A 23,136-nucleotide genomic window follows, 5' to 3' on the forward strand; every position below is an offset into this window, starting at 1 on the left:
ACCCAGTAAATTGTTCTGTGCTATCATTGGAGATCCAAATACAAATGCAAACGTTTGAAATGACTTAAACTGCTGCACACAGCTCCATACAAAATCGTTGTAGCATCCCCCCCCCCTGCATCCATTCAAACTCCCAGTTTGTCACATTGAGATCCATATCAGGATTCAGTTTTCAAGGCTATCAATCTCATATTTCTAAACAAGTCATGCTGAAACCCTAGAATGTTCTAATATAAGCAAGCACGAACTCGGCAGAAAACGTGATAAGTGTGTTTGGTAACCATGGCAGCCTATGTTTTGTTGTGTGACATGCTGTGCACACGTGTGTGTTGTTGTTATTGTCATCTTGCTGACAATGCTGGATGTGGCTGCTTTATGTCCCTCGATCCTGCCGATCGACTCACACTGAATCACCTCATTCTACAGCTTCTCGTGTAGTGTATCATGCATTTTTTTCTGAGTGATTCAAGTAAGAACGTGTACCTTGCCGAGTCACTCATCAGTCATGTGATTGCATTATGCATCCTGTCATGAAGGGATGCTGTGGTCTCCGATTCACCTTTTTACCATTTCGACCAGTACTCCACAAGTGTGTCATTAGGAAAGCCTGAAATTAAAGTCTCATGTTGTCGTTGCAGGCAAATGCTATTTTGATGCAGAGCATTGTACATTGCCTTAGCAAACGTTATAATGCACTAGCTCAGCCTGTAGTGAAGTGATTTATGAAACTTGTAATGCATCCCATAGTAAAGGATGCTGAGGTCTACGATTCGAGGCTAACTTTTTATCATATCCACCAGTACTCCAGTGCAATGTGACACATTGCAGGCTAATACTATTTATGATGCAGTGCACCGAGTGACGTCATTCCATCGTAGATTGCCTTTGCAAATGTCTTCATGCACTAGGCCAGCCCAATGAAGCAAATTGATCAATAAGACCTGAGGTGTCATGATCTTTATATATCAACTAAAATCGGCAAAGTCCAAAACCAAAGCTTGCACTCCAACTCACAAAGGCAAATGCAGTTGAAAAACCCATGCAACCGGCGGCTGTTTTCAACCTCATGAATTCTGATGGACCAACCACTCAGAAAATGTGGCCAAAGCGACCACATCAATTATTGAGATATTTGCCCAGTGTGCCATGAAGTCCAAATAGCCTTGAGCTAAAGCAAACAGAATCTCTTTAAAAATGAATGTTATTAGCGCAGACTCGGAGCAGACGCAATGCTCAGAATGACACAGTGTATTGGACTTCTTGCATGGTCTTAACCTTGTCGAAGAAGTTGTCAAGGGGTAGATTTGGGATGCTATGGAAGGGAGGACAGCCTTGGAAAAAGGGTGTGCCCTGGTAATTTTTAGGGCCAATGTACCAAAATTTGTGGTCAGTCAAATGATTTTTCAGATGGGAGGGGGTTGCCGATTCCTATGCCCGTCCCCTGGATCTGCCAATGTGGAATGATCAACACAGTGTTTTCATGATTGGAATCTGCCACAGAGTTGAATGCAACTAAAAAAGTAGCCATGCTCTGTCAAAGTGTGTTGTGATGTGCCTTTTACCAAACTATTTGTTGGGCAAGAAACTCATGAGCCAGGGCATGCTTGGTATCGAACTATTTGTTGAGCAAGAGACTTGGGCTAGAAGAATAGGACCGGCCAGGGCATGCATAGGACCAGGTCTCAGTCCTCAGTTTCTTGCTCCAAAAATAGTTTGGTACTACCAAAAATATTTATTTTTGATACTACGCATATCTCGACATGCTTGACACAATGCTGCATTCTCTTTTCATCATCGATTCTTGCATTTTAGCTCCGAGAGAACAAAAACAATAGAGGATGTCGTCGTCATGACGAACTCATCTAAATTGAATCTGGCTGAATCACCAAATATTGATCTATTTTGAGATATGAAATAGCATCGGATGTTTATCTTCTTTAGTTACCATTCGCTAGCAGACTAACACTTTCAGACTGCAGTTTTCATATCGTAATATTTTCAAGACTCTAAGACTGTGTCAATACCCATTGCAAGAGTAGTTATTTTGGAGCTGTCTTGTAGGACCTAATTCCACAGACTCCAGGAAATGGGTGATGATTTCAAAGCCAGAGAAGTGCCTTCAGCTGCCTTGTACTAAACACTACGAAGCTACTGTAAAGATGTCAGTGACTTTACTGCTTGTGGGCTGTTTGCTCAAAATAGAGGATTGAGTCATCTTTGCTCACACTGTGCAGTGTCATTTATCAGAAATCTCCTCGAGCTAGTGATCTCATGTTGACATCTATGCTGCCGTATCCAACTTAACTGCAAAAATTTCAAGAATAACAGTAATAATATGTCCATTTGGAGATAACGTTGATTAATCAATATCATATTGAGTTAACAAAACAAATATGTCTAAACAATTTTAATACAGTTCTTTAGTATACTATTTGATTGCATGTACCTAGTTCTGATAGTTAATCAATGGTTTCGCAAGCTGTTGCTTGTGATGTCGATTCATATCCATATCTGTTTTGTTATTTGTGCAAACTGTTGGAGCACTGAGCTAACCACGGGCACTGGCCAGGCTGCCACAGGGGGCACCAGGCAGCTGACTCCAGCAGCTTGGTGCAACGAAACTTCCCCAAGTTTCTTATTTGGGATTACCAGCACACCCATGGCAAATGCGTTCAAACAAGTTTATTTCAGCCTCAAAATCTCCCTTATCAATTCTGAGTAGTGCTTACAGTCTATCGCTTAAAGTGAGCAGGGGTCAATCACTTGTTTTTTGTGGCATTCTCTCTACATCAGCGACCTTCAGCGACAAGTGGACTTGAGAATTTAAACGTGCTTTACAAGCCTCGATTCAGTGTTTTCATTGGAACCTGAAAAGGTGTAAGACAGAGTTGGTTTTGTGCCTGTCACACAGAATTTTGCTGTCTGCCATGTAATGGATTATTGTTGTAATAACGGGCAGCTTGTACCTGTTGAAGAGTCAGACAGCAACTCAAGTGTACCTGTCAAAACCTCTAAAATCACAATTTGGTGCCTGACAATGTCCTTGACCGGCAACCTATTTCCAGACTTGCGCTTATATTATTGTTGGGCTGTTAAAACTCGGCCTGTGAATGATTAAAATGGTATGACAAAGCTGCGCAAGTCATGTGGAGATTACAGCCGCCACACCGCAGTCTGGTCGTCGTGATGAGGCCAGTGATACGCCACATCTATCCGACACTATGGTCGTCAATAACTCTTTATGTGCCAGCTATTCAGATGGCTCGATCGAACTCTAATGGAGTCATCGATTGGGACTGCGTGCACGATCTTCCCCATTGAAAGTTGTGTTATTTATCAGCTGAAATTTCAACATGTGGCTGTCTCACTTTAGATTAAAAAGTGTGGAGATCCAGATCATATTGCAGAGGTGACATAAGGAATTAACACTGGACTGGCGGACCTCTTACTACAATTGGGACTGGGAGGATGGAGCTAGCATCTGGGCCCAAACCTGATAAGTTTTGGCCGAAAGTTTGGAGCGGAATTTGAGCTCCATGTGACACGTTGGTGATTGTGCAATAAAATTTGATGTAGAATTAAACTTTAAAAAAATCAAAATGGTATGGTTCCAGCCTCTTGTAAACTAATATTTGATCTGTATTCCTTTCTTTCCTATTGAGCAACTGTTGTTGGTTTCTGAGTAGGGCCATTTGTTTTGGTGGTATGTAAATGTTGAAACAAGCCAAACTAAACGAACCAAATAAATCAAATAAACATGAAGTTGCAATGAATATTACTGCAATGAATCCTACAAAGAATATTACCTATGAACTTGATCTTTCAGTTCAGGTTTAAAATGTTTATTTGGATCGTTTAGTTGGGCTTGTTTCATTTGGCTCGTTTCAACATTTACATACCATTTGTTTCTACAACCGTACAATTATAAAAAGAAGCAAGCTTGCGTGTAGTTGCTTTATTGCATTTGAAACAAAAGAGGATATGTCATCCTACTCATTACAACAACATTGTACGATTTTAATGATTCAGCACCAATGAAGAAATAGTCATGTGGAATTATAAAAATACTCAATGGAACTTAATCCCATTACATTATCACATTTGATGCGTTGCCACGGCGATTTACAAACGAAATGGATCACAACAACCATGAGCATTGTCTGCCTCAAACCTTTGAACAATGGGCTAGAAATACTGGTTCCAGTTCAATCAATCATATGCGATAATTGCATCATTGATATTGATGGTATTCGGCACTGGGTTCGCCTTTGTTTTCTTGATCCTATTGTTCTCCAGTTAGCTTTGTGGCTTTGTGTGTGTTGCTGATTGGCTTCGAGGGGGTCAGTGTTAGTAGAGCAGGTTAGTTATTTCTGCTTGAAGCCCTCAAGATATTCAGTGATACAAAGCGGACCTCCCCTAATAGCATACACCTCTCTACTCAGCGCACTGTCTCTAGGGACAGTGACTTCGGTCCCAGATGTTTGATTTCCCCTCTCCTGTGAGAGAAGTTAAGAGGGCTCAAATGCGATCTTGGTTGGCACCAACTGCCATGGCAGCTACATGAAAACTAGGGGGAGAACATTTTGTCTTCGATGCAGACCTTGAACAAAGATGGAAACATCAGCTTCTTAGCATCCACAACACCATAAGATCAATAAGGTTTATCTCCAACATTAAAGATTATGTCCCTTGCTCTGAGCATCATAGAACATTATCTTCTTGTCAGTAATGGATTTGATGGAAGGTTCTGATGTCAGGCTCTGTCTAATATCCACAAAGTCACGAGCTTGTTCAAAGAAGGTATTTTCAAACCTAAATTGCAAAACAAGATAGAAGTAGTTCTCTGATCGAGAGAACCTCCGAACCATGAAATATGACCGAGTGGTTCCGTGACAGCCAGTGATGCTATCAGTCAGATATTCCCTCCGGAGTCCGGTGACTCCGTCTCATTTATTCATGCTGTGGTGTTGCCTCCTTTCTCACCTGTTAACACTGATGAAGCTGAAGGAGAGAGATTTAAATTTGTAATGCCAGAATCCATAAATATGGTTAGTGTCCCTAGCGTCAGTGTCACTATTATAGACACTGGCGGCACATGCTTGGAGATCCTCTGCAGGGAACATGAAGAAGTCTGCATCAATTCTTGGGTGTCAATTCTCCTCACACTTGCTAATTGTGTTTTGAGCCGTGTGTCGGCTTGATCATGGCCACGTAGACAAGGAGATCCTTGGAGATAAACAGGTACGAGACTGCGGTGAACTACTTCAAGAAATGAGCATTTCCAACTGACCTTTCTTCTCACGCCTGCAACAAAGACTGCTGAAAGTACACTTTGAAATGCTGGAGGAGATCCTTGGCGATGAAGGACCAAAGACTGCAGTGAACTACTTCAAGGAATGAGCATTACTTTTCCAAATGACCTTTCTTCTCACGCCTGTAACAAAGACTGCTGAAAGTACGCTTTGAAATGCTGGGGATTTTGAGGCCATTATCATAAGATCTTCCACAATACAAGGCCGGATTATTGATTTTCTGATGACCTTTTCTCCTCTCACCTGCTGATGATGAAACACCTGCCTCCCAAGGGATAAGAGGGATGGACACATTCATCAATTCATCTTGTTTGTCTCTAATGAAGTTGCGCATAGCTTTGTGCAATTTGTGCTTGGTTGGGGATGGGGTTTGTTATCCTGTCTTTCTTGGCTATAGAGATGTACTGCATCAAAATCATGTCGCCATGGATGGTGTGGTGGTTTTGCTGTGGGGAAGTATTTAAAGTGCACTCTGGTATGATTCCAATCTGAAGACGGAACTATTTTCACATTTGAAAACTGAGTGCCGGGTTACACACTTTGGTCAAGATCAGACCAAAGAATTACTTAATCTGATTCTTCTTTTTAATACTTGTATGAGAAGAACAGTAAATGTCAAAGCACTTTATGACATATGAAGGACCAGTTTGAAAACCGAACCTATCTCCTTCCTGACTTTATGGTCTCTGTTGGGCAGTTGATCTTGGCTAACAGAGTTTTAGATTACCAAAAGTCTTGTAGATTTTTAAATAACAAAGTATCTTAACCCAGGATACTGTAAAGAAAGCATAGATTGGCCAGTGTTATTGCTCTTGAGTGAGATAGAGGTTATTTATATGATATGTCTGGAAAGTTTGTGCGCAGCTAGGAAGCCAAGAAAAATCAGGTGCATGATATAATTCCCAGGGATAATCCAGGCCTGATGATGCCGTTTCTAGGGTTGCAACGGTTGCAATGGGAGAGAAGACCAGCAAAGAAGACTTATCAGCAGAAAAGGTCAGACGATGCTTTATCGCAGTATGATCAAAGGTTGAGGAGAATGTCAACGAGTTAGAGCTGTATGTACGATTAGCAGGGGACAAAGTATCGGATTTCATCATCGCGCAAACTTTTTGCTTATTGCGTTCCATCAAATCCTCGGTATAAATGTCATTGTGTCATACGGTTGCTCAGTTCAGCCCGTTGCCGCGGACTTAGGAGGATCTAAAACTAAAACTGTCTGGCAGATGGGATTTGTGTGAATGTCTGGTTCAGTAGTTCATTCGTGGTTTAACCAGTTGAGTTTTAACTTGTCTCAGCTGTAGCACGAGAAGCTTTGGCGAGTGTAGTGAGATTTGAGTCAATTTCTTCTTGGTACACGGTGCGTTATCATCCATTACGATGGTTCGCGAACGGATCATGCGACTTCCATATCAGCCCTACGTGAAGCATGACATCAAGGGACATGGGCAGGTAAGATCCAAATCAGATACTTCTAAACTGGTCAGTGTCACTAGATTTTCGTCTCTTTGTGTGAATTGTGCCTGAAATGTCATTAGTAATTTTCCGTCACTCGGTGTATCAGAATTTGCGAGGACCAATTCTTTGTTTTCATACATGGCAAAGAATTGATAATTCGTAATTGAAATTCTTGAGCAGTGCAGAAACTCTAACATCACGTGCTGCTAAACTCGCATCCGATTGCTCTGAAATGGGGATTTCTTTCAGTACTTCTTTGAGCCATAGTTATTGCGTCCTTTTAGAAACCAGCCTCCGAAAGTGACGGTGTACTATACAAAATCCAGTTCCGTGGTCATATATGCAAATGAAAAGGTGATTGCAAACATTGAATCGCACCATTACAATTTTCTATGGACTAATACTGAACTGATTATCAGGAGTCAATATAAATGTTAGCTTTGTCTAGTCAGATGTCAAATATAATTACCAAAAAATGATGACTTTGTTAGCATGTTTATATTTGGTCGTATCAAATGATAATTTCTATCATTTAGTTTCATAAAAATATTATTCAATTTATTCAATAACCTGTCTGCATTACCGGGCATTCAACAAGCAGCCTGAAAATTGTGCATATTTGTAGAGTGTGCGGTTGCACCTGGCATATTCATTTATAGGTATAACTCAAAAAGGAACCTGGATAAGTCAACAGACTAACCAGATTTATATGAGAGGTGAGATTCACAGCCAGTGTTCCATTACATATTTGATCAGATTTTGTGTCTATGGATGTGCATGCTTATGGAAGTATGTGGTTGGTACCGTTTGAAGACGTCAAAATTGGTGAGTTCCAGGTTATTTATATGATGGGGTATCCAGTCTTGGTCTACAAGTAAAATACTGAACATCAGAATGGACAGGGCAGTAGTGCTTGGTTCATCTTAAAGGTGTACTGTGTTCATTCAAAAATTTTAAAATTGAACTCAAATTTGAAAATATGCATTGAAGACGAATTTCAACATTGCTGTCCTGTACAGGGTGGCCCAGAATCATTTTCCCTCACGCAATGGACACACAATAGAATTCTATTGTGCAAGGGAAAATAATTCAGGGCGACCCTGTAGACTGATTCTAGTAAAGCTGACGGGTCAAATATACATTCATGAGTAGGCCTAACCAATACAATACGGAGGCCAGTGACAAATTTTTTATACATCGACTCTGGACGGTTTCACTGGAGGTGACCCTATGGTGTGTGCAGAGAATGCTTTGCTTTCTATTTGTGCACTTGGGGTAATGGGTATATTCCATAGAAGATCCAAGTGCACATCACAAACATTCCTGAGAGCTCGGCTTCGGCGGCACTCGGGAATGTATATTTGACCCGTCTGCTTTAACAAGTTTCAGAGAATTATTTGCCTGTATAGTAACTGCATTACGGCATTGGGCATTACTATTTTTCTGAGCAGCAGCAGTAAATACAATGAACACATACATTGTACCAAAGCCTTTGAAAGCGCCCCTGCCTTATATTTTAGAAATAACTTCCCCGGTGTGCATCATTCTTGCGTCGTAGCATTTTAGAGAAATGTCTTTCACACACTACATGCTCATCCCAGAGACGGATGTCGCCGGCTCTGGGTTGAGTTTGGTCATATCAGAGATTATGAACTGTCTCACTGGAGAATCATCTGATATGGTCGCTGAAATGTTGCATGAGACGATGGGAAAGTACTTTGGCCAGCACTGTATCATCTTCAAGAGGTCCAGGCTAACCAGCCATAAAAATAGCAAAAATGCACTGATGAGGTTTCCTAATAGTATAAACTCTTAACACAGTGGCACAGACAAAGAGGCAGATCACAATAGAAAATAATCCAATAGCGAAAATTAATTTCCGTATTTCCCATCCGCACTCTGTAGCTATTGATCATGCCTAGGGCTGGTTGGGTGTGTTCAATATCAATATGGAGGGCCACGACAATTTATCAACTTATGAGGCACTTTGATATCATAACTGTAATGTGTGAAGCTGTTGAGGTGTTGACATGAGTTGGGAGTTCGATGACACCTTAACCTGTCCATTGCGTGACCCCCATCTGACGGGGTCACATTCAGCAGCCAACCCTTATGTCTATTTTACCCCTTTATGCACCAACAGGAAACATGAACACCAACAAACCTCTTTAATCCCTGAAAGAGTGTGAGACCATTTTGAGAATATTTTGGAGAAGTTCCCATCACAAAGGTTAAAAATGTTGAATGATGAATGTCTGATAGAGACTTTTATTCCCAGGACCCCGACTTAACCATATTAACCCATAGTTTGTGTCAAGTCCCTTTGGATAGAGTAACTTCCATCTTTGCTAGGCTACTTAGCATCAGTTGCATCTATCTACCCCAGACCATTTAGATGATGGCTCTCTTCTCGCTAGTCTGAATCATGAAAAATTGCTCCGGTAATGGTTCGTTGTTTGGAAATCGCGAAAAATGGCTGTATGATATGATAGATGATTCCAGGAAAGCCATTGCCAACCATCATGACCTGCAACGTTTTGGTACGATGGCTAACAACCGGGAGAGTCGTTCCCCAACTGACTGAGAATCTTGTCCTAATCCTGTGTATTCAAGGCAGGCTTTCCAGCTTACCGAGCAGCCTGCCCTAGATGGTGCCTGGGAAAATGAACGTGTGCATCTCAAGAATAACGGCCAAAATTTGCACTTACTGGTAAATTTACTGAAATAACGTTTGTCCAATTGGTATCTACAGTGCATGTGCAAAATCAGTACATGCATTCTTTGTTCACTATAAGCAGGATGGCGGTGGATCTTTCTCTGTATTTGATGCAAATCATGCTTCAAGGACCTTATTACCAGATGAACACAGTGCTAGTTTGTTAATAGATTTAAAACAACACTGTTTTTCCAACATTATTGAAAAACTTTGCCCATCCGATCCCAGGACAGGACAGCTCGACAAGTTGGAAGGTATGCCTGATACTTAGCAAGCTTGGGAATTGATTCTCTAGGGTGACTATTGCATTGGTTTTTATGACCTGGCCACTGCACATTTGGACTATTTCAAACGTTTGAAAGGCAGAGTATTTTGTTGCCTCCACTTAACTGTCCTCCCCATTCCCATCCCCGCTCAATTAGCTTCAGTCTGGTGAGGAACTGCCTGGTTCATTTCCAGAGATCCTGACATAATGGAAGCATGATATGATGTATTGTAAGGATGATAAGTCATTTGCTCATCTATTTGGCAGTTGGTCTCCCGTGGATGAACAGGGGTTGATATGGCTGGATCTGGTCATGCAGTTGCGAGGAACACAGCTTGATAGACCATCTCATTGGCAGATGAAATGCCAATGTTAAAGGGAGACTATAGCAAGTCATCAAAGGTTTTAAATAGACCATAAACCACGCCGTTGCAGGCACAGTCATTTTCAACAAACCCTCTTTCCACATCCTCGCCATGTAAACATCTCTCTGATCAAGATATATCCTCATATTCAAACCTTGCGGATGGATGAATCTCCTCCGGCAAGCCATTTCATTTAGTCGTAATTTGTTGGTCGAGCTGACCAGCTGCCCTTCGCAAAGACTGGTTGTGACGGCCCAATTCACCAAGCCATAGTCCAATCGTCTTGACGGGACTTGAGGGTACATCAACAGAACCCGGTAATTAAATGTCTGTTGCCCTTAGGAGGTATATAAGGGAAGCACTTGTCCACCACCAGCGTCTCTGATGGAGCTGAAGTGCTTCACCAAACTGATGGAAAGTCTAGATTTGTGAAAATTTGTTGCTTTTTGGTATCTGCAATATTGGTTGTTTACTTCTGTGTCATTTTATGGTTGCTCTTACAAGCTGTGGTCAGCAGCTCGACGTTTCCTACTTCTTATCCGCATTGGTGCCTGCTCCTTGTAGCAAACACAAAAGAACTGCGTTGATGAAATTTCTTGACATTTGCAAGGTGATTCCCAGATCTACCTTAAGGAACCTTTCTACTCTGGTGCAGTTGGTATGGCTCTCATGGAAGGAAGTGAGATCTCCCAGTGGAAATGCAAGGGAAATGGTGTGGAAGTCCAAGTTGCGCTCAACTGGTCAACAAAACCCTGCGGTATTGAGTTGAGATCTTAGCAGTACCATGAGAGTCCTGGGGATGATAAACGACCATTCTGGGTAGACAGGAATTAGAAAGGTCAGCCTTTTCATTTACATTCTTCAAAGGGAGGGGAAATGTCACGATTCCACTTTTCATTTGAGTGGAAGTAATGAGTTTCCTCATTTCCCCAGGTTCCCTTGCTCGGTGGCACAATGGTTTACCTATGGCATGGGCAGTGGTGTCTCAAAATTGCCTTTTGCTAAAGGTTACCAAATCAATAGTAGGCCTTTTCAGTGGCTTCTTTTTTAATTTTCCGAGTAAGATTATTTAACGATCCGAGTCATCTATGTTCTACCTGGTAATCTGTCACTTTATCTCTTGGCAGCAAACCCTGGATGCGAAAGAAATGTCAGTGCGACTCTAAAGAAACAAAATGAAATCTCTCTACGTCATTGGTGCCTGGTTCAAGGTACTACCTCGATGATTAGTTAAAAAGGAGATCTGGACTTTCTTTTCCTTGTTAAAGCAGGCACACAGACGTGAGATTTGTTTATAGTTGGATAAACTGTAATGAAGCAATTTAGTCTATCCAGGGATCAGTTTGGATTGGGATGCCGCAGATTATTGGCAAAACTGGTACAGCTAACAACCTGCGAGTGGAAGATGAAAATTGGGGGTCATGTCATTTATTAGCATCCAGAACGTGTGATGACAAAGATGCGTCTTTTCACATTTTCCGAAGTACCATTATTGATATTAAAATAGATCGGGGTAAGTTTCGTATTCATTGCTATTTTGAGCGAGTAATTTCCTTTGCTACGTACGCTTCAATTTCCATGTTGCCATCAATTTAATTCTCCATTCTGAGATTTCTAACAAACGGAAATTTGGTAATCAAGACTTGCTCACAGCCCCCATTGATTTAACTTTAATGTCTTTAAAGAAACTCGGTATTGTTGTATTGGGGTATTGTTCGAGTTGGGTTGATTTAATTCTGTCATCAGGAAAGCTCTTTGGCATAATTGGTGACTGGGGATCAGTTCAAATGGGGCAAGGTGTCTTCTTTAGAACATGCTGATATGTTGACCTGTCAGCATACTTGCAAGGCAGGATTTGATCCAGCAATACAAGGACATTTTTGGTCAAGACAGGAAGGGTTTTTACTCTGGCTCCAAGTGGCTATCATTGCAACTATGATTATATCAATCTGCAGCTTGATTGGTGTTCATAAAACGGGAGACATTTTTTTACCTTTAGACCTATTGTTCTTACCGTACCGCCTGCCGCCTGTTTGATTAGCCATTACAGAATCCAATAATCCCGTCTGTTCAGCGCTCGCCAGTAACCTGCGTGTGCACCAAAACAAAACAGGTCAATAGCATTCAGAATCATTCAACTAGTCGATGCTAGGGAATATTTATAGGGTCAGCTTATTGCATGATTATTTATCCATTCAAGAAACGTTCTCTGTTTTCAATAATCTGCTGTCGGGTTTTTCGAAAAAAAGCTATCATGTATTTTGATATGCCTTCCTCTGTTACCTCCATGGAAGAAGTTGTATTTGCCCTTTTGGAGACAATGCTATCTGATTCACGTTCATATCGTTATACAAAACACGATTGTCTCCCAATTTGAACCTGATACTGCCGATTAGGGGTAAATGTTGTTTTGTTCTCTGACATCTTACTCTTTGAGCAATCTTGATAATCATCTTCTTGGGAGTTTGTTCTCGTGGAGCACGATTTTCATTGTAAATGGTGACTGGATAATGCTGTGTTTTGTTTGGTGATGAGCTTTGCTCTTGGGGTTCCTGAGCATTTTTTCTGTTCCTGAGGAACATAAGTTGACGGGAGAATCTGAGTAAAGAGGTGTTGCAAAAAAGTCACTAAGTGACTTGATGCAAGGTAGTCTCTATTATTAATATAAAGACTTTAGGATAACGTCACCCTATTTCCATTTTTAACAAGGTTTATAGTGATTCTCACCGAAAAGTCAAAGGTAAAAGCTATCGGGTAATGACGTCAATTGAAAGATAATGTGCCTAAGAGATACATCGCTACTATTATGTGTGGATTCTGATGCTGTGATGTAAACAAGATTTATTGTTTTAAGTTTTGTGTGACAAATGTTGATATATATGTTGTTGGTGACACTTTGTCAAGTGCCACACTCGGTGATACTTTGCCAAGTGCCACACACAGGAATGGTTTTGAAAAGTGAAGATTTCCGGAACTGTTCACATTGACCATTTATTGCAAAGCTCTTTAAGAGCACGTTCTGATGGCACCAGTTGTGTGATTTCCGCAACAAAAAAACCCCTGGCCAACAGCAACACCGAGTTGGCATGTCACATTCGCTCGCCCATCCCTGTGCCCCTGGTAGAGCCAACAAGCAATTTCCAAGTGATAATATGGACCTTTTTCGTCGTTGATTGGCAGCGCTGCTGAATCTATCATCATTAGTAACAGGAGAAGATCAATTAAGTGATGAATTGGGCCTTCATTTCTGCAGCTGCAGATGATATCGGCCAGAATTTATGAGGTTTTAGTTTTGTTTGCAATGCATTCATGATCCTGAAAGAGTAATATTTGAGGACTTGAAACGCCATGCTGACAGGCTAAATGCCAAAGTGTCTACTTCTTGGCGGGCCATATCCAACCTAACACATCAATTTCACCAGTAAGCCCACATAATATTGAGAGATTAGGGAGGTGGGAGTTCAATTAACTTTGCGCTGAAGCCATTGGGGATGGCATTATATAACCACGCTACATTTTGGTAATCATATTTTGATGATGTTATGTAGGTGAATTTTTCATAGCTTGCCATGTATCTGCCAAACATGGTCGATTTGGGAGTTGCTGTGTGTCTTTTTTCATTTCCTAGCTGACTGGCCTTATATTTTCAAACGCTAGTCTAATATTGTGCTCGTTTGGGATGGATGGTTTTATCACACAAGCTAGAGCACATATTTGTGTTTGCCTTAGTAATGATCACACTTTCTAAAACACTGTGTCTCGTTTTAACATCAGCGGTTATGGTTATGGAATTATTAAATGTGTTCACCAGGTAATATTTACACATCTGTACCTCGAAATGTTAATTCCAGTCGACACTTGTGATGAAAATTAACTGGAAACCGGAAAGTGTGTACATAAATATAAAATGAAATATTTTTTGGGTCCAAAATTAAAACTTCTTTATTTTAGCTCCATCCCTCCCCCAAAGCGTACCCTCAAAACGAAACCCGGTGGAAGCCCTGACAGGGCCTTGTCACAAACATCAGAGTTAAAGGCTGATGATGGAATGTCTAGACCACACCATCCCACTTTCCTCACATTGCCATCAGACACAATAAGGATATACGAATTAGGCATCATCTAACTGATCCTGAACTCTAAACATCTCTTTTCGCTAAATGTCATTAACACTCTCACAGTAACCATGGTTTTGTCATAACATTTGGTTACACCAAGTCACGTGGCATTGGTAAATAAAAGAAAATCAGATATCCAGGAGATTGATTGGAGGGCATACACTTGGAATGAGGTGAGTCTTCTAGGCAGGTGTGTAGAATAGACATTTTTCTGTGGTATTGAATTATTTATGGATGCCACACAAAGGCCATCTTGGTGGAACCATATTTTCATGAGTCGATACAATATTCTTCGATAATTAAAATTGTCTATTTTGAAAAAGTGCTATTGTGTATGTAGCCACTGTAGTGTGGATATGAAATAGTATACACAAATCCACTGTCAACTAATTCGCTGCATCAAGTAATTTAAGCCACAAAGATGGGTATCAATTAGGCAAAATCATTCAAGAGGTGTGAAATTTGTGTTCACAAATGACATCCATCCTGCATCGCGTTCGAGTGGTGTCTGTCCTATTTATAGAGACTCTGTGATGCAGCCACAGCCACAATCAGTCCTTCATGTTTTAGTCCATGGCCTACTGACATAGTTGGAGGCATGCTGCCCGAGTTTAGCTCTATTGGTGTACGGAGAGGTTTGACACGCAACTCGGGAAGCAACTGCGAGGACCAGGGATCAATTATCTCTCTATGTTTCGCGTATTTTGCATGTAACCTGTGTGCGAGTTATGTGCGACCTCCGCGCGTCCTACACATCACTAAATTTGCCAGTGACGCAAATTTAAGGATGAAAATTGTGATTTGGACAGTAAGGTAAAACGTTTGAGTCCTGTAGTATCTTGTGGCTTTCATTAGTTATCCGGATGGTTGAAGCATTCACTTTGCGCATCTGTGCATCATTTAAGAGGTTTATTTGGTGGTGTTGTCGCTCCTTATCAATCAGTGATGGTGATCAGGCAATTATTGTACTTCTGCTTTAATGATGTGTTAAAGAACAAACAGCTCGTATCTTCCCAATATCAAACATTCAAAGATACTGTCTCTGAGTTACGAGCACCGCCAACACCATTAGACCATTCTACATCCTACTGAATTGCTCCCTCTGATCCTGTCTGAAGCTTGTCCACCTTTCAATAGCCAACATCACTTAAGAACAGAAATTGTCTTGCATGTTCGTGTTACTTAATCCTGTTCGTGTAATTAGTTTGTGTTCAATGGCATGATCAGGCCCGGAAATAGGAGAATTTAATCGAGAAATTGCCTCATAAATCCAATTTCATGGTGAAGTGAAAGTGGATAGAGGAGTTAGCCTGATGCCGGGCATGAAGCTGATTTCATCTTGTTATTTGCAAATTGCAGAGACCTTGACTTCATTCTCTGACAGTTTGGTTGTTTTGCCAAAACAGCATAATGAATATTTAGCAGAGAGACTAAAATGAAAACCCTTAGAGTGCTTGGTACTTAGTGTTGTCAGTGAAGCACTCAAGTAAATGAGATAGCAAGAAGAAAAAACGAAAAGAAAAACAGTCAATGAATACAGATCATGGTGGATTAGTATTCAAGATGAATAAGAGAACATGGGCACTACAACAGTTTGTGTTTTTGTTGAGAATTAAAAAAGAGTCTGGTGGATAAAGAAGGGTGTTTCCAGGGTTGATTAGTTTCTCGCGTCTGCTTCTTACCAAGCCATAGGTGGCCTGGCTTGTTATTTTGTGAATAGTTAATTGTCACAGTCTTAAAAAGCTTTATGACATAGTTACTTGCATGCATATAGATGAGGATGTCTCGATGTGCCAATAGCAAAAGCTTCAACTTTCGGATTTTGCACGATTCAAGCTGTATTGGTGTACGGAGAGGTTTTAAATACCGCCTGCTTTTAGGTCAGCACATATTGTGATAGTCTAATCAGTGGCATAGTGGTAAGAGCACCGTGCTCATAATCAGGAGGTTGTAGGTTCGATTCTCAGTAGGGTCACTGCTGTTCTATCTTTTTGTCCTTGAGAAAGGCACTTTACCCTATTTGCTTCTCTCCAACCAGGAGTAAATGGGTACCTAGCCGGCAGTTGGCACACTGTTAATGTTAGTGCTGAGTGCTGTATAGCTCAGCTGCAGCTCGGACATGTAATACTCCCAAAGAGCAGAGTTTGAACCACGAATGTACAGGCCAATGGGTAATAATGTCAAGCGCTTTGAGCGACTGAAACCAGTTGGATTTAGCGCTATATAATAAGTCTCATTATTAATTGCATGAAAACATTACTGTTAGTAAAACGAATTCAGCCAAGCACATCTCAGCTGAGAAGTTTGTTATGCCAAGAGACTGGGCTCTTGGTGTCTAGTCAGTTCAACCAAGAATAGATGAATTAATGTGATCTATACTTGGTTCTACTTTAGATCATGGAGCATGACATATCATCGCTAAACTTTATAAAAATAACAAGCCTGGATTCAGAGAAATAATTAGTTTCTATGGAAACGATTGATTGAACACATCAGTTGGAGTTGCCACACCCTGACCATTAAACATCGGGAAACAGTATCATCTTGGGATTTACAGATCGGATTATTGATTCGGTGACCGATTTGACATGTTATATTGAGACGACTTCGATTTGATGACATTCAACATTGATATGACATGGAGACGTCTGAGAGGTGTGGTTGCTCGATGGGAGGTTGAGTGTAGACGCCTGAGAGACTATATTTGTTAGTGAAAGTCACCTTGTGCTTAAAAGGTAATAGCAAATTCAGCTTCTAATAAACCACACATGTATGCAGCAACAAGACTTGCCAAGTGAGGGTTTGAGACCAGAGTGGGTGAAACGAAAATCCCAAACCACCTGTGGGGGAATGGTTGGCCAGTGCCAACAATCTTGACACATTTTGAGGTGGTGCTGTCTACACTTTTGTCATAAGGATATCTTGTTGTGCATGTGAACCTGTTTGGCAGCATTTTGCTGCTTCAAGGATTCTGGGACGTCTGAAGGATTAGTATTGGCTGCACCTTCCTTCGATTGTTTCAGTGCTCTCTTCTCAATTGTTTTAACCACAATGAGACTTGCTGATAACATGTCCCGAAGGAGTGTCACTGACAGGGAAATTAGTAGCACTTCACACATCCAAAACTCCTTTCTTGCCTCTGGTATCAATAAACTAGAAATATGTGCTTTTGCTGCACCCGCTTGCACCTTGCCCTGGGAGAAATGGCACTCTGCAGTGCTTACAAAAATTGTACTCGATCTCCCACTGGGACAGATGTCACCAATATTATCCTCACAAAGTGTCCCAGACCTAAACATTGATGGAAATTCCACCCATATAATAACTCATTGGTTGCACCTTGCCTTTTGAGAAATGTCACTCTGCAGTACTTACAAAAATGGTGTACTCGATCTCCCACTGGGACAGATGTTGCCAATGTTACCCTTGCAAAGTGTCCTAGACTTAGACATTGATACCACTTCCACCCATCCAATAACTCATTGGTTGCCTTCGATATCAATAAACATCCCGATACACAATCATCTCGCATCCCATCCACTTCTCAGAGCTGGAGCAATTTGTTTTATTTGAACATGGCTCTTGAGTGTCGTCAATGTTTATCTTATTCACTATTGACTGTTGGTTTCTTTTCAAGGTCAGAGTAACATCATCCACGCAACGCAATCCTCGAGACATTTCTACGAATTTGATTTGGTGCGGCACTTTTTCAAATATGATTAGAATGCCTTCATTCCTTGGGTTCCCAGTGGATTTCGTTGACAGGTTTTGTGTTGCCACATCACTTTTTGTTCTGCTCAAGGATAAAGAAAACATTTACCTTGGGGTGTCTCGTTCTGCAGAGAATTATCACCATTACTCTCTGATGCAGTTTCATTTTAGAAACATGACAGTTCTTGGGACGGGAAATTGCTTTTTCATCTTCGCCCCTGGGAATCATGCCCGGTGTTCCACACATCCATTAGATTGTCCATTAACCTGAGTTCTGTGATTGTCAGTTTCCTTTTCTTCCCGGTGGTGACATGAACACCACTATAAGTTCATCATTATTATGCTGTCAGATAATTGCTGCTCTGTGGTGTTAAATTGTTGCATATGTTCAAGGTTTTCCTATCCAGTGACTGCCTTTTGAGGCGCGCGATCGCGCCCGCGCACCATCGCGCGCCTCAATTTTTTTTAGGTGAATGAAACATCGCGCGCCTGCCCTTTAAAATGCATTAAAAAATCGCGCGCCTAAAAAATGATTGCGACGCAGTGGAAAGTGATGCTAATTACACAGGGGTCAGTAAGTCAGACATTTCAATTATCGAACTATTTTTGTGCTAAAGACTAGGCCATGATAGACAGAAATTATAGAAACCGGACGCGACTGCCGCAGGTGCACGAGCCGAGATGCAATATTCCCGCCGAAATTATATACTCAAGAGAAGACATACTATACCGGTACTCCGACGTAAATCTCGCAGTTCTGGAAATATCTTTGCGGTAGTCTCGCGCGTACCGGATATAACCCATCAAGCTTTTCTCCTTCAGAGAAATACTGCGTTGCGCTCAAGTGCCTTATAAGGAAGGCTGTGAACAAAATTAACGTTCGACCAATGAGAAAGCCACATTACCCTGCATACGAGGTTGGACGCGTGATCACTTAGTGACAAGTAAAAATAGAATCAGACCAAATGTTTCTATATGTCAGAATGCTGCCGTTTGCGCTGTAGTACACGTGTGTTGTCCAAATTTTCGATTTCAAGCAAGTTTAAGGCCAACCTCGTGTCCACCAGACTAACGTTGTCGATGGATACCAGAAGAAAAGTTGGTTGGTGGTAAAAAAAACAGTGCACCTAGGATTTTATGGTGCACTGAAAACCATGCACCTGGCTTTTTCAAAAGGCAGTCACTGCCTATCATGCCTATTGAGACTCTTCATCACACTGGGGCACCTTGTAGGTTTGCTACAAGGAAAGGTCTCGACCAGTGGCAGAACCTAGACCAGGTGGTGTATGTTAAAGGGCCAACCTGGACATAATATATGCTGGTCATCCATACGAAACCGGCTTCCAGCAGGACCGCAACTTCTCCAAAAAGGGGCCATTGAAAAATCATTGCACTGCAAAAAACAATGCACCAGCACAAGGTGAAACCTTAGGCCTGCCTAAAGTTTGCAAGACATGTCCAAAACTGCCTTGCAAAACTGACGAAAATCATTATCAGAGATCAGAGTTGTCTGATACTACAAGTAGCGGGGCATGGTGGAAAGTGGGCACATTATCCTCCTGGCCAGGTAAATACTATGACAAAGTTCTTCCTTTTACACAGCCGGCGTAGCAGTGATCAGACAGAGATGTACTGGTCAGCCTTGGAAGTTGAGGTGTCTTGGAGACTGAAACTAACCTCAGACATGTGGACCGAAGATGCAGCAGACAGGATATATAGAGTATTGAGTTGCATTCTCTATGAAAGAACAAAGACGATCAAGTACAGATTGGATTTATTGACAGTACAGAAAGAATGAAAGAAATAATGGAGCAAGGGACCTTGACATGGATTCAAACCACATATCTTTGGATTGCCTGTCCCATTGAGCTGGCAAGGCCAGTCAAATGTTTTTGCCTGTTAACGCTTATTTGTCGGAATTAGTGGGTATACATGCTCTAAGTTGGCGGTACTCTCCTGTGCATGGGCCTCTCCAGCATTTTTGCCGACGCTCCAAGATTCCAGAACTTGGGCATATACTCTGTGGTGAACCCCAATAATCGAAACCTGAAATGAGAGAGATAAGATGTGCATATTTGTCAAGTGTTGTATAAATACAAGTTCACTTAAAATCCTAGCTATTATCAACAAAACTCCACATTATGATAAGCTAACAAAGTCACGGTTGCTGCACTATAACCAACACTTTGCTGTCAGATACCTAGAATATGCCGCAATCTTGGTTTAAACTTTCAAGGTTTGGCCAAACTTAACCCAATGAAAAGAAACCATGGTCAGGAGTGTCTCGTGCGTTCCACATGTTGTCTCCACCTCTTGTCGAACTGACACATTGGTTGGTCGTTGTAGGTATGAGAGCCCAAGCAGTTTCTGCAGGCACTTCATCTCAAACGCTTGGATGCGGCGCTCTGTCTCGGCCTTTGTCGTCCAGCTTTCACAGCCGCAGTAATGTCAGACAATATAATATAGCCAGTTCTGTCACAATGTTTATATTTCCAATAAAAAAGTGGCGATGATACGCACGATATTCTAAACATCGTTTATACATCGCCTGACGTTAGATGTTATCTTGTATGTAAGCATTCTCAACAGATCCATGAAAGCAAACTGAAAAAAACCAGTGAAATACTAGCTAGTGATGCGGAATTTGTGGCTGTGTTTACTTACTTTTCCCTTGCTGACCATTGCAATACTCGTTCCTAAACCTCAAAATACAGTTCTGATTTTCACGCTCACAGTCGACACGCACGCTGGTGTGGAAACCATCATTGTCGCAAGGTCCCCACTCACTCCATTCGCCATGAGCTAAAGGAAAGAAATTCTTAATAAGTGTGTAATGGAGCAAAGAAATTGGTGTTTGGGTTGAGCCCAGACCACCAAAGTATTAAAGGGGGACTATAGGCAGGAGCAGAGGGGCTAATTTGGCCATCTTCAAGTGACAAGTCTATACAGTAAGGACCTTTGGTCATGTCAGACTTAGAACTAAATATATCCCTTGCACAAACATGAATAATTTCGATGTACTGTGAGATGGGAGAGACCCCTATTTGTGACTTCATGTAAATTCGTGTTTTAGGGCGATGTTTTTTTTTGGGGGGGGGGATGATGGAAGGGGAGGTGGGTAGGGCTGGCAAAAATATCTCATCATTAATACCTGATTAGGTCACATGACCTAATACACTTAATACTAATTAAAATAAATAAGGAAAAAATGCCATCTTGGAATGAATTATGGGAAACTGCAAAGAAATTATAGTTGTTGTAATGCTTAGCTCCCAGTTTGATACTTGTTTGGTATTGTTAGGAAAAAAATGTCACCCCTCCCTTTAGGCTTGGGACAGGAGTGAAATTAGTGCATGGCAGCAAAAGGGTTAAACTTACGGTACACCTTCATCCAGTCAGGTTGGTCTAACCACTCTTTGGCATTGATGGCCAGAATCACCGTGGCGAGGAATAGGACCTTGAGCTTCATGGTGGAGTTTGCAGCGGTTCCCAAGAGTGACAAATTAAGTCTGGGGAGTAATGGCTTGGTAGTTGCAAAATGATCAATTTATACTTGTTAGTGACAACAAACTCTTAATGTTCTTAGTATGCACAGCTGAGTAAATTTACTTATAGATGATGTTTCAGGATCTAATCTCTGTCACCTTGACTGTAGTGATATCTGAGTTGTGGTTGTTGTTTTTAGCTCACCTCTTAGCGGAGGTGAGCTTATCCCATACCGTGGCGTCCGTCGTCCGTCGTCGTCGTCGTCGTCGTCGTCGTCCGTCGTCGTCCGTCGTCCGTTAGCAGGGCACGTTTCGTAACTGTTAGAGCTATTGAGTTGAAACTTGGTACACATGTACCCTTATGTAATGACACCTTGGAGACCAAGTTTCGGTCCGATTCGTTTCATGGTTTGGCCACCAGGGGGCCAAACGTTAAAAGTGAAAATATGCAATATCTCCCTTAATAGTAGTCGGAAAATTTTGAAAAAAATATGGTAGGTACTTCTAGCAAAGGTGCATCATATATCCTCCGGGTTTTTGATTTGACCTCCTTTTCAAGGTCACAGAGGTCAAATGGTGTAAATTGGCCGCCAGGCCGTAACTATAGCACGTTTCTTAACTGCAATGACTATTGATCACAAATTAAGTACTCATGTACCCCTTGGTCAGGTGATCTCAGGTACCGAAGTTTGGTGCGATCTGATTTGCCGTTTGGCCTCCAGGGAGGGGGCCAAATCCGAAATTCTTCAAAATGCCATTATTCCTAGTAATGACTTGCCCGATTGGCACCAATTTATATCATAGGTACATCTGATTCTAACAACCATTCAATGTGTCACCCGGGTCTTCTTTGATTTGACCTACTTTTCAAGGTCACAGAGGTCGAATGTACTGTAAATTGGCCATTTTGGGGAAATTGTAATTGCTTGGACCTACATCAAACCTAACACTACATGACACAATACCATGCTCTTTATCCATCTTTCCTCCACATGAGGTGAGCACAATGGCCCTGGCCATTTCATTTTGGCTGACCGTAGGGGAGTCTATAGAACACCGCAGTGTCCGCCTTCCATCGTCTGTATCCTGTTTCAAAAACAGTGGCACATTCCTTAACCGCTAGGGCTATGAACTTGAAACTTTGCACTCATAACCCCCCAGGTCAGGTGACCTCTGACTCTGACTTTGACTTCTAATTCTCGACTTGGCCACCCGGGGGCTAAAAGTTTAAACCTAAAAAGTGTGATATCTCGCTTATAAGCGACTCGTTTTTGCTAAATTTTTTATGGCAGGTACTCCTAGCAAGGATACATGACAATCTATGGGGTTTTGATTTGACCTAATTTTCAAGGTCGCAGAGGTCAAATGGCATAAATTGGCCGTTTGAGGGTAACTGTGGCACCTTTCTTAACTGCTGAAGCTATGAACTTGAAATTTAGTAAACATTACTCCCTAGATCAGATAACCTCTGACATCGAATTTCGATCCGATCCGATTCTCGACTTGGCCACCAGGGGTAAAAAATAAAAATGGTAAAAAGTGCAATATCACGCTTCTTAGTGACTTGTTTTCAATGATTTTTTTATGGTAGGTACTCCAAGCAACAATACATCACATGTCATACCGACTTTGGTTTGACGTATATAGATGTAGCATCTTTCTTAACCAGGATGAATTCCTAACCACCAAATGTCTGTACGGTGAGC

At 41.5% G+C, this 23,136-nt stretch overlaps 2 protein-coding genes across 8 annotated transcripts in view; one reads left to right on the forward strand and one right to left on the reverse strand.

Moving 5' to 3' along the window:
- Positions 1-23,136, forward strand: part of LOC135493310 (neurofilament heavy polypeptide-like) — a 58,866-nt gene that overhangs the window by 16,808 nt on the left and 18,922 nt on the right. Inside the window, exon 1 of one of the 7 annotated variants that reach the window (XM_064780550.1) lies at positions 6,528-6,764. The exons of the other annotated variants lie outside the window; for them this stretch is intronic. Within the exon in view, the coding sequence (XP_064636620.1) occupies positions 6,693-6,764 (72 nt within the window). The 5' untranslated portion in view covers positions 6,528-6,692. Of the gene's footprint in view, positions 1-6,527; positions 6,765-23,136 lie in introns of those variants that run through there. 7 annotated transcript variants of the gene reach the window in all.
- LOC135493827 (uncharacterized) lies at positions 19,708-21,479 on the reverse strand. Its single transcript, XM_064781411.1, has 3 exons — positions 21,324-21,479; positions 20,610-20,747; positions 19,708-19,991 (listed from the first exon to the last, which is right to left on the reverse strand). Exons 1-3 carry the CDS (start codon positions 21,412-21,414, stop codon positions 19,852-19,854), a joined length of 369 nt encoding a protein of 122 aa, XP_064637481.1. The 5' UTR covers positions 21,415-21,479; the 3' UTR covers positions 19,708-19,851.

The sequence above is a fragment of the Lineus longissimus genome, chromosome 9, assembly GCF_910592395.1.
Source record: "Lineus longissimus chromosome 9, tnLinLong1.2, whole genome shotgun sequence".
In the NCBI taxonomy this organism is placed as follows: Eukaryota; Metazoa; Nemertea; class Pilidiophora; order Heteronemertea; family Lineidae; genus Lineus; species Lineus longissimus.